Genomic DNA, 16,911 nt, shown 5'->3' on the forward strand with positions numbered 1-16,911 from the left:
GGGAACCTGGAACTTGCTTTCTGTCGAGCCCCACACTCCGTACCCTGTTGCTGGTCGGACAGGCCTTGCGCCGTGGACAGTATCGCCGCTGGGCTGGATGGCTCCGTGGTGGGACACCCTCCCCGGGGTAGGTCGGCTAGCAGCCACTCCGGCCTCCATTCTCCAGAAACCGGGCAGCTCCACTTAACCCCAGGCACTGCCACTGTCGCCAAGTCACCCTCCCCGCAAAGACGGCTACCTAGTGTCCTGCAGGCCCCAAATTTATTGGGAGGATCTGCTGGGCTTTACATTTAGGCACCCGCTTATGTGACTGGGCAGAACGGGTTTGGATCCTTTGGCATTACCAGAGAGCACTCTGTGCGTGGCAGTGCAGCCCTGTCAGGTGGGCATTGGCATCTCGTACACAAATGAAGAAAAGTAGCCTCAAGTCCTCAAATCAACTGGAGAGCTAGCTCAACACCTGAGAGGCCACCCTTCCCTGCCTCCCCGCCCACCCCCCCCCCCCCCGGTGCTGGTACTTTGAGCATCTTGGAGGTGCAACCTTGGGTTTTAAATATATCTGCTGTGGAAAAACAACACTGTGAAAAAGGGCAATTAGAAAGAAATCTGTTTTACATCATTTTTTACACCACATGCAGAACACAGAAAGCCTATGGACAGTGATTTAGATGTGTACATTACATTATTTTAAGATGTTAGAACAAAGTACTTTGCCAGACTGACTTTTTTAAAAGATTTTTTTTTATTTATGCATACAAGAACTGGGGTGTGGGGGGAGGGGTGAGAGGACTCACCAGAGACAGAGTGGGGAACAGAACAGGCAGACTGACTGAAACACACTGCTGAGGGGAGCAGCAGGCAAGACAGGAGAGGTCTGCGGTGCCATGTAGGTAGCTCCCTGGCTGGGATGGAACTCATGCTTCAGTGGCTGCTAATAGCTTGATAGCTCTGAGACTTTAAACCCTGCACCAACAGGGAGGCCCCCAGATTGACTGCTTTTTTTTTTTTTTAAATAGTGTTGTTTTTCTTTTTTTTTTTTTTAAAGATTTGTTTATTTATTTACATAAGCACTGGGTACAGTCAGAAGTGCGGGAGGGTGAGAGAATTCACCAGAGCCAGAGTGGAGAGCAGAACAGGCAGACTGACGAAGTACACTGCTGAGGGGTGCAGCGGGCGGCAGGAGAGGTCTGCACGCCATGTGGGACCCTCACCCTGTGGCCGGGGAGCAGCCGGGGATTGAACCGGCACTGCAGAGGCTGCGGACAGCTTCGCAACCCAGTGCTCAACTGCTGCGCCACCGGGGAGGCCCAGATTGACTGCTTTTTAAGGCATCACTTCTTTACCTAAAATACACATACTTGGGTCCTATTCCTCAACCTGGAAGTAATGGTACGCCTACATGCTTCTGAAAAGTATTGTACAAAAATGCATACCTTATCCCATTATTTTGTTAAAACAAAATTTTAATCATAAATAGTAGCAAAGGTTATAACATCCAAAGTATCATAAAAGTTGGCACTTCAAAATATTACTTTTAAAAATATTAAATGACAACCACTATTCATTTAAAAAATCCATGAGTTAAAAAAAATTTTTTCAAATTCTTAATTGTATTTTTATTCTACTTGCTCCACAGAATCTTGTTCTAACATTTATGGTCAAAAACTACCTAGGAATCAATCTGCAACAAAAAATTTAATTCAAAATGAAATTTTAAAATTGTCATAAGACAATAAGGCTAAACAGTTCATTATTGCTATTCATTTGGCAGACATTAAGTATATATTCCATGTGGATAAATGGTAAACCAATGAATGTTACTGAGGTGTATCAGAATGAAATGCATGGGGCTATTCTGCTCCTCTCCCCAATTCATGTACACAGATATTGTATGTTGCTAGAATGAGACGGTCAACCCCAGTTGAATTCGTTTTCATAGATGTAAACTGAGATTCCTTATTCACATGAATATGCACATGACAGTGTATCTTGACATTTTGACTTGCTTTTTTAACAGAAATCACATAGTGATCACCAAAAAAAAAAAAAAAGTTTTAATTATCAGCTGATAGTATGATTAGGTCCTCCTTTAGTTCTTTTGAAAACAGAAAATTTGAAACATTTTGACCAGCAGGTCTATTACCCAGTCATTAAAAGTTGCTCTGTTTCTGGTAAGTATGTCATAAGTCTTGTCTAAAATTTACTAAATGACAGTTAAACTTGACTAAAAGCACAAAAGTATACATGGAAGTTGGAAGACCTGGTAATGATTTCTTTCCCACTAACCTTGCCTAATACTAGTTATAATGGGCCAGTTACTACTGAACAAGTTTGACCGACTTATGTTTATAAAAAGCCAATGTAGAAATTAAGTCGGTATCAGAAGCACTCAATAAGATCTTAGAGTTGGCAAAGGGATTTAAACAGAAAGATGGACACAGGAAGTATCTGAAAACTTCTGTTCAGTTTTGCACCAAATCTCTTAAAAATACTCTATTTAAAAGGAGAAAGACTGATGGGGAGATATGGTCAGTGGAAAAGCCATGTTTTGTTTTTATTTTTTTAAGATTTATTTTTATACAAGAGCTGGGGTACAGGCCAGAGGCGTGGGAGGGTGAGAGGATTCACCAGAGACAGAGACAGACGGACTGAAAAGGTAGGGGATTGCTGAGGGGAGCAGCGGGCGCGACAGAAGAGGTTTGCCATGCCATGTGGGTCTCTCCCTGGCTGGCCGGGGATCAAATCGGCACTGCAGAGGCTGCGGACAGCCCTGTACTCAACCCACTGCACTACCGGGGTAGCCCTGAAAACCCATGTTTTAGAGAAGGAGAAATCTTGGTATAAAATGAGGGTTCTTGCTGAGGAAGGCAGATGCATGATGAGGTCTGAAAAAATACAGTGATTGTTGAACAGTAATGAGGGTAGTTATAGTTAGCAGCTTTTAAAACTGAAGGTAGGTGGTACTGACATTTTAACCCAAGAACTGGAAATTCAGAAATTCTGATTTGTTGATAATGGATATAAAATATCAACCTCATTTTTGTACTAGCATGCCAATGCAGAGCCTTCTAGAGGTTATTAAAACTTATTGCTGTCAACCTCTTTAAACTACCTTGGGAAGGCAATTTTAAAGGATTTTTTAATACTTCTTGTTAACCTATTCCGTATATTTGAGTTTCAATGATTAAAAAGTATAACTCAAACTCTTTATTAAGCTGCTGTTAAGATCTAAACCAAAGGGAATGAGGTCAGAAATTAAATTCTGTTCATTTTGTCTGTTTGGAGGGTATTCAATGCCTGTTAGTTTTGGCAGCACTATAATAGAAAAAAGGGTGGAATTGGCACTATATTCCCAATAGCGAAGGAAGCAAGTTCCCATAATGTTCTCTTTGGTACAGAGTAAGAGTGTGTGTCCTGTTTGTGAAAGGGGGGGGGGAGAATGAAAAGCTGCCCGTTAACACTACAGTAGTCATTCATGTACTTTCACTCTAGAATGAACTTTTGCTTCTCACCTTTAGAACATAAGCCTTCTATTTCCCCTCTCAGATTCCTATTTGTTTTCAGTAGTAACATTTGTGAAGGAACTGATTAAGAGTAGGCCAGGAAATATGAAAAGCCTAACATGACTAACTCCCTCTGTGACAATCCCTAATCCATTCCAGAACCTTATACTGTAAAATAGTTGTAGTTATGTTATGCCCGACCTAGCTCAGGCTAATTTTGACTGTTACCAAGATCAAAGAAGGTACTATATAAAAATAGCTTCAAAACAAAAAGGTACATGTATGAAATTACTACCTATCCCTTTCTATTTCCAAAGAAGATATATATCTTGATTACTTTCTTGATAAGGGTGCAAAGATAAGCTCAGCAGTGATGTGACTATTGGTATAATCTTAGAATGGTTTTTATCTGCTAAGGAAAGATTTGTATGTTATATTCCTCCTACCTACTTCATCTCGGTTCTCTTATTGCCTTTTATACATTATTAGCTGATAGTTCCTGAAAACTTCCCTTTTCCTATACTAAGTAGGAAAATAAGAGTTTGCTCTTGCTCTGTGTGTAAGTATGTATTTTTATGTGCATCTATGACATACATATATACATACACAGATTGTTCACAGATTTTCTTAGAACCTTTCATTATTATGGCTTAAATTTCCTTTAAATAACTTTCCATAAGTGAAAATTAACATTTTCAGATACTAGCAGAGTCACTAAATGAAATACTAACAGTGAAAAAAAATAATGAAATTGAGTATTTTATTATTAAACTGTTTCTGATTTTCCTTCAAGGCTGTCACTTTACTGTATAAAAATAGCACCAGCAAATGCAGTATATTGCAAAATTATGATAGTATTTTTTATCTGATGCTGTAAGACAGTGGAGGAAAAAAACCCTTTTCTCCACTGTCATTTATTCCAATGAACAGATCATTAAGTATTTTGACCCAAATCCAGTAATGGATGTAAGCAAGTTACATTATTATATAAGGCTTAACATAAAAATGCTGTCTTGAAATTACATAAATTTTATAACTAGTTTCAACCAGGTATTTTCAAGAATTTTGAATATAACTGGAGCCTATTCTAAAAATAATGTGTTGTGAAAAAGATGCATATTGTGTTCATCTGTATTCATTAGAAAGTTATATTCTTCCAGTATCATTGTTGCAAGTAGTTTATTTTTCCAGTGGTATTACTAAAAGTTGCTATTTTAAATCATCTATCCACTAATTTAAGACAACTATGCTAGATTAAGTTGGTTTATACTAGTTTATTTAGGGGGTTCCATTTTCACTCCTCAATAGATCTTACGTATTTCTCATATGCTTCTTCACTCATTAGTTCATCTAGTTCTGAAGGGTTACTTAGTGTCATCTTGATCAGCCAACCTGCAACCAAAAAAAAAAGTATTTTATATTACAAATTACCTTTTAAGAGAGTAAAAGTGAAATTCATTCAAAATTTAAATTCTGAGCGCCTCAAAAATAATCTACTCTTCTTTACATAAGTCATTTATTATTTGTTCCAGGAGCTTTACATTTTAGCCTTTATAATTAAAGCAATATCCTTGCATATCACAATGGAAAAGAATTACAAACAGAATAGATTCTACCATAATGAATTAAGAAATTTAAAACTACAACCTAATCCTAATTTTGCCTTTTGTTAGCTGTGTGACCTAACAGATAAATCTTTTGGGGCCTCAATCCATATACAAAATGGGGGAACTGCTGTATCCCACCTTACTTATTATGAAGATGAAAATAACGAGAAAACTAAAAATTAATGTACACATTATTCTATAACCACCTACTTACTCCACACAGTTGCTTTATTTCTGAAAAGGTACTTTGCAGGCATTTACAAAATTTACAACCATGATACTAATAACCCTGTAAAACAGGCAGTGCACTTACTGACAGAGATCTTAAACATCACCTTACAATAAGAGGTGTTCCCTGTTTTCCTTTTAAAAAGCAGGACATCTCTGCTTAGTACCAAAAAGTACAAAATGAGGAAGTCACAATCTGCTAAAGCTTGCTTTAAACTAACCCAGATTAAATGCTAACTGTAGCCCCTTGAAAATTTTCTAGCAACAACTCACCATCTTCATAACATGATTTATTCACAAGTCCTGGATTTTCTGCAAGAGCTTCATTAATTTCAGTTACTTCTCCGGACAGAGGAGAATAGAGTTCACTAGCAGCTTTCACACTTTCCAAAGCACCAAACTCCTCTAAATTGAGAAAATTAACTATTAAACATCAACAGTTAATGACCTGAAAACAAGCAATATGGAGATGTGGTGACCTCTTAATACAATCAGAAAAAATTCCAAATATCTTTAAAGAAATCCATAGATTTTGTCATGCTAATATCATCTATGAAAAAAGGGTAATCCTCATATAAATTGGATCTGTGTGTTCTAGACAGAGTGAACAAGTGGTGATGTATGTGAAGAGCAGATGTGCTTAAGTTCAATAAGTCATGGTGAAGTTTTGGGTTGTCAGAAAAGTCATGACATGTGTTTACTATGTTTTTCAAGCAAAAACAAGTCATGATTTTTCCAACAAGCTAATACCTCATCAGATCAACTTTCAGCAGATACCAGTAACAAACTCTGAACAAAACAAAACTTGCTCTGTAGAGCCCCTGAAAGATGGCACCCAAATTAGGTGAGATAGTGGTTTACAGACTGTGTACCCTGACAACATGCTTCATCTAAAGAGTACTGAATAGGGCCTCCCCGGTGGCGCAGCGGTTGAGCGCTGGGTTGCGAAGCTGCCCGCAGCCTCTGGGGCGCCGGTTCAATCCCCGGCTGCTCCCCGACCACCGGAGGAGGGTCCCACATGGCGCGCAGACCTCTCCTGCCGCCCGCTGCTCCCCTCAGCAGTGTACTTCGGTCCTTCTGCCTGCTCTGCTCCCCGCTCTGGCTCTGGTGAATTCTCTCACCCTCCCGCCTTCTGACTGTACCCAGTGCATGTATAAACAAACAAACAAAACAAATAAATAAATAAAAACATGCCTCTATAAAAAATAAATAAATAAAGTAGAAAAACATAGTATTACTGCTTGACAGGTTGGAGGATAAAGCATGGGACTGGAATTTAGGGATGTAATACTAGAAAGGAGCCAGTGAAGAGAAAAGGTGGTAAGCAGAAACAGATCCCAGATTGACCTACATGAGTTGTAATCAGCAGAGAATCCTAAAGTGGCTGTTAAAAACATGTTCAAAGACAAAAAAAAAAAAAAAAAAAAATCAACGCGTGAACATACTTGCAAAGTAGAAAATAAAAAGACACTGTAGAACTGGAAAGTATAAGATGTTAAGAGCAGAGTTAAGAGCGGACTGGGTACAGCAGAAGAGAGGGTCAGTGTATATAAATAAAGATCTGAAATTAATGGATCTAAGACTGAAAAATTAGAGCCTTAGTGATCTGTGGGATACAATCAAGAGATCTGAACTGAATAATGAGAATACAACATACCAAAGTTTGTTGTGTATAGCTAAAATAGTCCTTAGAAGGAAATTAGTATCTTTAAATTGTATTTTAGAAGTGAACATCTTCAATGATCTGGGTTTTAAGGACACGAGGATATAAACTAAAGAAATAAATTTATGGACATTTGAAAGAAGGAAAGACAGTGGTGAGTTTTAAAGGATTTTTTGCCTGAGCAGGGGCACCAGTCTGCAGTGTGGGGCTGGCAAAATCTGAAAGAAAATTCCAGTCTTTACTAACAAAAGACCACTTTGGGACCACTATAGCTACTAGAAAGTGAGGTGGAGGGTATTAAAAAGGAGCACCCCAAATTCTGTGTATAACTCTGCCCAGGTCTCTCAGTTATCCCTAAACCATGCTTGCACAGGGCAAACTCTGGCTAAGGCTAAAAGGATTAAACTAACTGCCACCCACAGGAGAGAGAACATTTCACAGTATGACTAAATATGTCCATTAAAAAAATAAATACCCAAGTTTCCACCTTAAGAAGCTAGAAAAAGAAAAGCAAATTAAATCTAAGTAAGTTGAAGATAGAAAACAAAGATACAAGTAAAACTTATATGGAAATAGAGCCAGTCAACAGAATAAAAAATTGCTTCCTTCAAAAGATTAGTACATCTCAGAACTAGCAAGACTGCTCAAAAAAAGGAAACAAATTACCAGAAATGTGAAGGAATGAAAAAGGGATCCTCACTACAGATCCCACTGATACAAAATAATAAATGAAAAATGAGCATCTTTATGCCCAATTTGACTAAATGAAATGGAAAAATTCCTGAAAAAAAAAAAAAAAAAAAAAAAAAAAACCAACAAAACATAAGATAACAAAGAATCCCTAACCAATGAAAGAGAATCTAAACAAGAAATTTGGTAAAAGACTTAACTAGTGACTTTAGAAAACAAAGATGTAAATGGCAAAAACATAAAAAGAGCTGCTTAATATTTTATCACTAAGAAAATACAAAATTAAAATAGTAAAATTTGTAGCACCACAAACTTTATACTGTTGGTGAGAACATGAGGTAGGTCAACCACTGTGGCAAACTTTCTTAAAAAGCTAACCACCAAGGGCCTCCCAGGTGGTGTAAGGGGTTAAGACGCAATCTCTGAAGCTATCCACAGCCATGGCAGCATGAGTTCGATCCCCAGCCAGGGAGACACCCACATGGCACAGCAGACCTCTCCTGACTTGCCCACAGCTCCCCTCAGCAGTGTACTTTGGTCAGTCTGCCTGTTCTGTTCCCCACTCTGTCTCTGGCGAATCCTCTCACCCGCCCCCCACACCTCTGGCCTGTACCCTAGTTCTTGTATACATAAATAAATAAATCTTTAAAAAAAAAGAATTAAACAAGATTATTTTTTATTTTTGATTTATTTATTTAAAGATTTATTTATACAAGAACTGGGGTACAGGCCAGATGTGCAGGAGGGTGTCACCATAGACAGAGCAGGGAACAGAATGGGCAGACTGAATGAAATACACTGCTGAGGGGAGCAGCGGGTGAGACAGGAGAGGTCTGCTGCGCCATTTGGGCATCTCCGCAGCCGGAGAACCGGCACTGCAGAAGCTGCGGACAGCTTCCCTACACTCAAATGCATGCGCCACCAGGGAGGCCCTAAACAAGATTAAAATAAAAAAGTAAACACCAACACCACAAACAAGAAATCCCACTCCTGCATGTACTTACCCAAGAAAAATGAACACATAGTCTCACAAAACAATGTATCCAAAAAATGTTATAGTAGCTTTAAGATTCATAATAGCCCAAAAGTAAAAACAATGCAAAAATCCATCAACAGGTGAAAGGGTATAATAATGGGACATTATTTAGCAATAAAAGAACAAACTACTGACCACTCAACAGTATAAATGAATCTCAAAACCATGATATTGGATAGAAGCTAGACACATTATTATATGTATTATATGAGTCCATTTACAGGAAATGAAAGAATGAACAAAATTTATGGTGATAGGTATCAGAGAAGGATTTTGACTAGCAAAGTTTACATAGTGTATTTACATTTGTCAAATCTCACTGAAATATACACTTAAATCCATAAATTTCACTGTATGTAAATTTCACATCAATTAAAACTTTAGCAAAATGTTTAAAGAGGGCATTCACTAGGAATGTCACCCAACACATATTAATAGAATTTCTTTCAGTATCAAAAGTAGGTTCAATCTGTTCACTTGTAAAGAGATGTCAAGAAATTTGAAATAGTCTCCTGTAGCAGAGTGAGAACACGAGGAAAGAAACCAACACCTATGCTCTATAGAAAGAAGAAAAATAGAGATTATTGATGATAAGGGTCTTTTTACAACCCCAGGAAAGGTATCTAGAAAGGTCTTTAAAAAAGCGGGCTAAGGGCCTCCCCTGGTGGCGCAGCAGTTGAGCGCTGGGTTGCGAGGCTGCCCGCAGCCTCCGCAGCGCCAGTTCAACCCCCGGCCACTGGCGAGGGTCCCACAAAAAAAAAATAAATAAATAAAAAAGCAGGCTATGACCTCTATTATACGATCAGGATATTGAAAGTCAGGAAGCAGAGAAAGTTCAAGTAGATAAATGTTGGTGTGGGGGATACTATCAAATGATATTTGATACTATCAAAGATATTTAAAAAACAGAAACTGAAATTGTGTAGCACTGTTTCATATATGTCAAGGAACTCATGCATATAACATACCTGGCACTACTGGCTAACTTTCATCAAGCACTAAATTTTTGCTCGACACTATGTTAATTTCATTTAATCTTCACAAGAACTTTGAGAGAGGTATCATAATTATCCTAACTTATTGATGAGTATAGGAAAAAGCTGGTTATTCTCCTCTCATCAATCCTTGCAGCTATGAGTGGCAATAAACCTAGACCTGGCTAACAAGTTATCAGACAAAGAAGAGAGCCTGCCTCAACAAAACTGTCCAGGCCAAAGGAATAAGGAATACTGAATCCATGTGCAGTTGTCTGGAAAATGTAATGAGGATGACAATTCACCAAATAAGCTCTATACATTGGTTATCTGTCACCACTTTCAAAAATACAGTTAATGTGAATGAGAACTAGCCACTGATGGTCAGTTATAAAGCTAGCTCCCAAAGAGAGAGCACACCTGTCTACTTTTGGATACTGTCACTTGAGAATGTGATGCTTGAAGATTTTGCTGCCATTTTGTGAACTCTGACATGAGGCAGAAAAAGTACCTAAAGAGGATGCCATGGTTGACCTTCACTGAGCCAGTCCTGGTAGGTCATGATCATGTCATGAGTCTTCTTTACCAACCCTCATATAATAGAGGTCATAGCCCTCTTTTTGAAGATCTTCATAAAAGCCTTTTCTGGGGTTGTAAAAAGATCCTGTTGTCATCAATAATCTTTATTTTTTCTATACATCACAGCATCCACCTATCTTCAGACTGTGTGAGACATGATAAACCCCTACTTAATCTACTTTTATTTCAACTTTCTGTTACATGAGTAAAAAGCATTCTCTCTCTGTAAATAAGTCATTATTCAAGGTACAGTGCAGATAAAGAAAAATCACGGCATAAATCATGACATACCAAGATGGGAAGAACACTCACCTTGTTTGTTCAATTTTGTCCCAACTTCAGGCAGACTACAGTAAACAACATCTCCCAAAGCTTCCTAAAGAAACAAACACAAAAAAACTCTAAAAGATCAAACCTCCTAGAAACAGGATCAAGCCAAACACTGAATCCCCTAAATTCAAACACTAAATGTTTTACACTTGAGAAGCCATGTTCTTGGGTTTTTCTTATAATATTTTAAAAAATGCAAAACTGTTCTTCATGCAGGAGCCAAAAACAGGCCACCCACTGAATTTAGCCCATGGGCAGTAGTGAGCCCTATCATGAATCATATGCCCTCCAAAGCCCCACAATATTACTAGCTTCACTAAGAACATACACACCTTTGCTTTCCCACCTGTTCAGTTTTATGTAAGCCATTTCTCCCCTACTGCATTTGCTGAAATCCCACCCACTGATTGTAAATTATAGTCCTCATGCCTGGTGCTCCTTCAAGACCTTGACTGCAATAAGAAGTGATCTCTACCATGTGAGTGAGTCACAACTCCTTGCACCACTCAGCTCATCCATCCCTCAAGTAACACTTTGTTTCTCACACTTTGGACAATATTTCACAAAGCATCCTCTACTGGGCCTCTGTTGAAGCACAAATATGCCAATGAAGATAAACTGTCAGTGATTCTCAATATCTGGGCTTCCAAGCACCCTCCTATCCCTCCTGCCCTACTTCACACACGGATCCAGTTCAAAATCACTGACCCATGCTGTTCTTTGGCTTCTCACATCTCAATATAGGATCAATAGGAATAGGAGAATAGAGAAAGAGAAAAGCTAAATAAAGGTTTTCCTCTGTGTAGCAACCTAGGGTCTCTCACTGGTAGTATGTGTGACACTGCACCCACAAAACACTTCACGCTATGCCATTTCCTTGCTCGTTCTTCCCTAATTGATCCCAGTCTGAAAAGACACATCTTTCTTAAGATGTGTTTACTGCTTTTGATTTTACGTGTTAACCTTTCGGTATTTGTTAAAACACTACACACTGCCCTAATTTTTTTTTTTAAATTCACCTATGACTGATATTTTTAAAAGGACCTCAAAGGCCTGAAATACCAAGAGGAAGAATAAACAATTTCTAAGAGGTAGAGACAATCCAATTTTGGTGAAAGACAAATATTTCAAGGCAATCCAATACCTGTGCAAAATTGCTGATTCCCACTGTTCCAATACCATTTTCTGTTGTTATCCATTCATGTTTGTCTGTGAATTTACGCACTAAAATAGAAGAGCAGTATTTCAGAAAAGCAGTGGTGTCACTTGTTTAACAGCACCTTTCAATCAACACTATCCAAGCAAAAGACTTTCCCAGTATTTGTGTTTGACTTATTGACATTGCCTTTCAATACTATGCGATCCAGTAGAGAACAGGTCGTGTCAAAGACAACATGACTTCTCAATAGTGGTATCATTTAGGCTTGATGTGAACACCTTGGGAGATACGATTATCTGATCTTATTTAGTCTGAGCCACAAAAAAATATTTTGGCCCACATTTCATATGTACATTTCTGTTTCTCAGAAAGATAGATGGAGCAATAAAGTTCTGGGAGGCAGCATAAAGACTGATTATAAATGATTTAACTAAAAAAAAAAAAAAAATGCCTCCTTAGGTAGAATTGACCTAGGAAGGCTTCAATGAAACTTGGAATGAAATTGACCTGGAAAATTACAACTAATTTCCCAAAATTCCACTTTACTGGACTTAAAGCCTGCCATTGAAGAAAATGTCTCTCATCATGCAAGGAGAAAACAGATGAGAACTCTAGTCTCCTTAGAAGTTGGCCATTTACTGATGGAAAGTCAAGCTCTGCGCACTCATTGGACAGTGGAGACTGAGGCTTTATGAGCTGTTTTTCATCAGAGGCATTGTTCAAACTATTCAAGATTCCTGGAAAAAGAATGACCAAAGTTGAAGAGCTGTTTTAAAAAAAAAGTATTTAGGATTTAATGTTAAATGTACTTGCTTTGAAGACTAAGTTTTTGTTTTTTTTTTAATCTGTGCCATCTCCTTAACTATATATCATATTCTTAAGTATTTTACCAAAAATGACACATCGGAAGTTAAGGAAAATGGCTCATTAATTCACATGCTGCTTTAGAGTAAGCCTTGCTGGTTCACTCATACCCAAAAGATAGCTGTACTTTAAACAGCTTACATTGATTAGATTATATCACTCTAATACACAGAATACAAGGAGTGTAATTTATTACATTTTTCTCCCCTAGTCTTTAAGGACCTTTCTTGATTTCATACTCTGCAGAAGTTGCAAAATCTGTCATAAAGGAACTTGCTTTGCTTCATTCCATTTCAATAAAGCAAGCCTCAGTGAACCTGACCTTTCTACAGGAAAAGTTAAGGTTTATATACTGTCCTGCCTTGAGGTATTCATGCCTCAGCTTAGAAGGTCTATCCTGCAGGAAGCCTTGCAATGCAAAGCCTCAGGCCTAGCTTCCTCAGGCTGTGCAGCTGCTCCCACAGCACTATGCCTCCACCCTGACTCAACACTCAAGGCACTTAACACATTACAGATATAGTCCGTTATATACACATGTGTACTGTTAAATATAAAGCAAGCGGCAGCAGGGTTCACTATCCTATTGTTAAAACTTCAGTCCAGTAAAAGGGGTTCTGAGCAAAAATCTAGTAGATAATAGTTATTTGGCTACAATACTCAGTTCTTTCTGTCTTTCATTCTATTACCGCTCTAGAATTGGGTATTACCAATTATGAGCAGTTTAAATCTAAAAACACCTTTTTAAAGTAAGGACTGGAAAATTAAATGACTTCTCTGAGACATTATTTTATCTTGATGTTGGCCTTGCCATCTTACCTAATTGTAAAGCTAATCTTAGGAGTAAGGTTGCTAATTTAGCAGCTGAGCAGCCCTGAGTTTAGAGGGAAAGGCAGCAACTTTAGCTAAATGTACCCAGGACAGCTTGACTTCAAAGTCCACAAGTTTTTTTTTTTTTTTACTAGGCCATGCTGTTGAGGCTAAAGACAGTGACCAGTAGAGTGCTCCTTTAACCCTTGGCCCAAAAGGAAAAATGTGAGACAGATTTGGTAAATCATTACTTTTTTACTGAGCCTCAAAAAATACAGGTTTTGGCCTCAAAAAATTAGGTGTTTCGATTTATGAAAAGCTTTGGGTTATATCATCCCAAAGTCACTAGTCAGAGAAAATATGAATTATATTAATATCGGTCATTTTTAACTCTATACACTAACAATAACAAAGTAGCATTTATCAAGTACTTACAATGTGTCAGGCTGTATGTACTCCAGTTATATTATTTCATTCCATGCAACAACTGTGAATTATAATTTTTCTGATGAGGGAAGCCGAGCTGGAGACTAAGTGACTACCCAAGGTCATAAGAGGTAGACCCACAATTGGAGCTGTTATTAAAAAGCTAGGTGCTTCAACCAGAGCGTGAGTATGACACCTTAAGCAATATTTAACTAGATAATTGAAAAATACAAAAATCAGCAATAGGATCATACTGAATAACCAAAAAACTGACTTGAAATTAAGTTCTTAGATCTGACAAAAGCTTTCCCCTGGTTCTCAAACTGGTAACAGATATGTGACCAGCAAGAGAGAATATTAGCAAGGGGGGAGAAGCATCTTTTTGTTCAGACGTTGGAATAAATTTATCAACTCTGCCAGCCCCAACAAGTGCCTGAAACAATGAACTTTAACAAGACCAGAGCCGTAACAGACCTAGAAGCCTGAGTTCTAGGGGGTGCGGTTAAATGTCACAAGCATTTGCGCATGAAGTTAGAAAACTTGTTTTCCGCTGCTATGACTGCAAGTAGCACCCATGGCTATAAGGCATTTAAGGGGCAGGTCTCAGGGTTATTTCAGGTCCATTTAAGTCAGGCCTCATTGCGGCCCCAAGACATCCACGACTCAGTGTAGACTTCAGAACGTCTTCTGTGGCAGAAGACTTTATTCTGTTTTTAGGAAACAGGCGCGTCTTTTAAGTTATGATCGCTTTAGCTAGTAAAAGAAGTCTGGGTCCGGTGCCTGAATTTCAGCAAGTGCTCTTGCTCTAAATTTGCTCTGGCGTTCTCAGCAATGGTCCATTCAGCAAACCCGAGCCCATTACTGGTCTCCACTTGCAGGGTGCACGCCACTCACACGTGCGAGAGGCTACGGTCCTGGGTGTTTCCAGCACGAGCGGCCCAGGCCTCCCCCCCGCCCCCCGGTCCCCGAGCGCCGGACAAAGGCTGCGGTGTGGTCCGCGCCGCCGACGCGGGGGCAGCGGCCGCCGAAGGGGGATCCCGCAGTAAAGAGAAGCGCGACAGGGACTCGCCCGCCGGGAACAGCAGCGAAGGTGAGCCGCGGGCGGAGAGGCGCCCCCGCCCAGACCCGGCGCGGCCCACGTGCCCGCCCGCGCTTACCCGAGAGCTGAGCGGCGCCGGTGCGCAGCGTCCGGACGGCGCCCGCGCGCAGCCCCCAGGGCCGCGGCCAGCACGGCGCGGCGGGCGTCCAGGAGGCGCGAAGGCTGCAGGCCGCGGCCCGCACGCTCAGCGCCGCTCGCAGCGCCATGTTCGCAGGTGGCGGGGTGGCGGCGCGACACCGCGGACACCCCGGGCGGCGGGAGCGGGGCGGGGCGGGGGCGGCCCCGGACCGGAGCGAGCCGGAGCGAGCCGGCCGGACCGGGGCGCGGGGCTACCCCAGGAGGGGCGGGGCCTGTTGGGTCTGCGAGCAGGGGGCGGGCATTCCGGGCCACACACGGCCTCGGATAGGGCGACGTGCGGGGGGGCGTGGACAAGCGAGGGGCGTGACACCCGGAAGGGGCTGTCCGGGAGGGGCGGGGCTAAGGTGGCGAGCGGGGCGGGCCGGGGCGGGGCCGCTGGTGGGGGCGGAGCCATGCCCCGGGCGTCGCTTCCAGGCGAATCAAAGATCAGGGTCAGTTACTGCGGGCTCCGCGGTCTGCGTGCTGAGAAGGGCTCCGGCCGGGGTGGCTCTTCTATGGGGTCAGTGCGTTCACCTGCTGTAGGGGGCTGAGGCCCCAGCAGAGGCACGGTGCCCCAGTCCTGTTAAAGGATGCTGTCCTACCCTCCACGAAGGAACAAGGTCGCTCAGAACAGGGTTCGTGGCCAGTGTCAGTCATTCCAGCTGAAACGCTGCTTGGATATTGACCAGAGGAGCACTGACACATAAGCAATTTCTCTTTGACTTTAAGATACTGAAAACAATCCAGAAACCAACCCACTTTACGGATGCCAAGAGGCACAGGAACCTCCACGGGGCAGACAGAATCATGAAACTCTTAGAAGGGCAAGGATTTATCAGATGGTGGGGGTGGCCAGAAGCCAGTCAGCTAAGGCTAGAGCAATCAAGTTAAGACACGGCATGTTCAGTTCTTTGCTTATGCAAGCATGGTGACCAAGGCCTTTGGAGAGTTGAGGAAGATACAGTTCTAGAATGACCTCACCTTCAACAGTGGGCATGAGTCAGTAAACTAGAGTGAAAAATTCCACAACCTTTAGTATTTCAGGACTGGCCCCTTGTGCCTGTGTGTGTGTGAGTGAGAGAGAGAGAGAGAGAAAAAGAGAGAGAGAGACCCATAGGTTGTTGCACCAAGCTTCTGCCCCACTCAGAAACTGGAATTGCCAGCACATCTCTAGTGACTTGCAAGGATTGTAATGCTAATTTGCAACGAGCAGATAATAACCATTTAGGAGCCCTTGTTACATGACTAGCCTGCACAAACATAATCTGTTCAGTCTTCTCCAGAACTCCTTTTGGGAGCTATTATTCTCCTCTCGTAGACAAGGGGCTGGAGGCTCAGGAAGGTTTGCTAGCTTGCCCAGGAGTGGGATGGCGCAGGCATTTTATAGCTTAAGCAAGTGTGAGCCGTGGCTGGACTTGACCTCTAGTTTGAGTGGCAACCAGCAGTCCTGAAGCTCTGTTCTACTTGCCTTTGTTTAGGGTGGTGATTGGCTCATAGTCGCCTACTCTAAGCTTCAGATCTTGGCTAACTTCTATGTCAAAATTCTGTTTTTATTGTTGTGGATTTTGTTTTTGTTTTTTACAAGCTGGTGCAGCATAATGCAAATCATGTCCTAAAATATCTATTCCTAGCTCCACTTGCTACTCATTTGGTAGTAAGAAAAAGATCAGTGTGTGGGCTGTATTGCAAACCTTTCTACTGTAAGGGAACAAACACCACTGCCCCAAAAATATGTCTCTTTGGCACAAGGATTATTGCAGGCTCTGAAAGCTGAGTGGAGGTTGCCCTTTTGTAAGAGACATTTACATGTATGAAAGAAATCCTCCCTC

The 16,911-nt window shown here is 41.0% G+C and overlaps 1 protein-coding gene across 2 annotated transcripts; it reads right to left on the bottom strand.

Annotated features, from left to right (window-relative positions):
* Nucleotides 1-1,290: 1,290 nt before the first annotated feature.
* Nucleotides 1,291-15,171, bottom strand: GCSH (glycine cleavage system protein H). 2 transcript variants are annotated; one of them, XM_037516215.2, is made up of 5 exons: nt 15,024-15,171; nt 11,755-11,834; nt 10,593-10,656; nt 5,612-5,743; nt 1,291-4,895 (listed from the first exon to the last, which is right to left on the bottom strand). In XM_037516215.2, the coding sequence occupies exons 1-5, from the start codon at nt 15,169-15,171 to the stop codon at nt 4,798-4,800; spliced, it is 522 nt and encodes a 173-aa protein (XP_037372112.1). In that variant the 3' UTR covers nt 1,291-4,797. The 2 variants fall into 2 exon arrangements, with proteins under 2 accessions (XP_037372112.1, XP_054552993.1); XM_054697018.1 differs by lacking the exon at nt 1,291-4,895 and having other exon boundaries at nt 4,914-5,761.
* Nucleotides 15,172-16,911: the final 1,740 nt, after the last annotated feature.

The sequence above is a fragment of the Talpa occidentalis genome, unplaced genomic scaffold, assembly GCF_014898055.3.
Source record: "Talpa occidentalis isolate TD23 unplaced genomic scaffold, MPIMG_talOcc4v2.1 talOcc4.17, whole genome shotgun sequence".
NCBI classification, from domain to species: domain Eukaryota; kingdom Metazoa; phylum Chordata; class Mammalia; order Eulipotyphla; family Talpidae; genus Talpa; species Talpa occidentalis.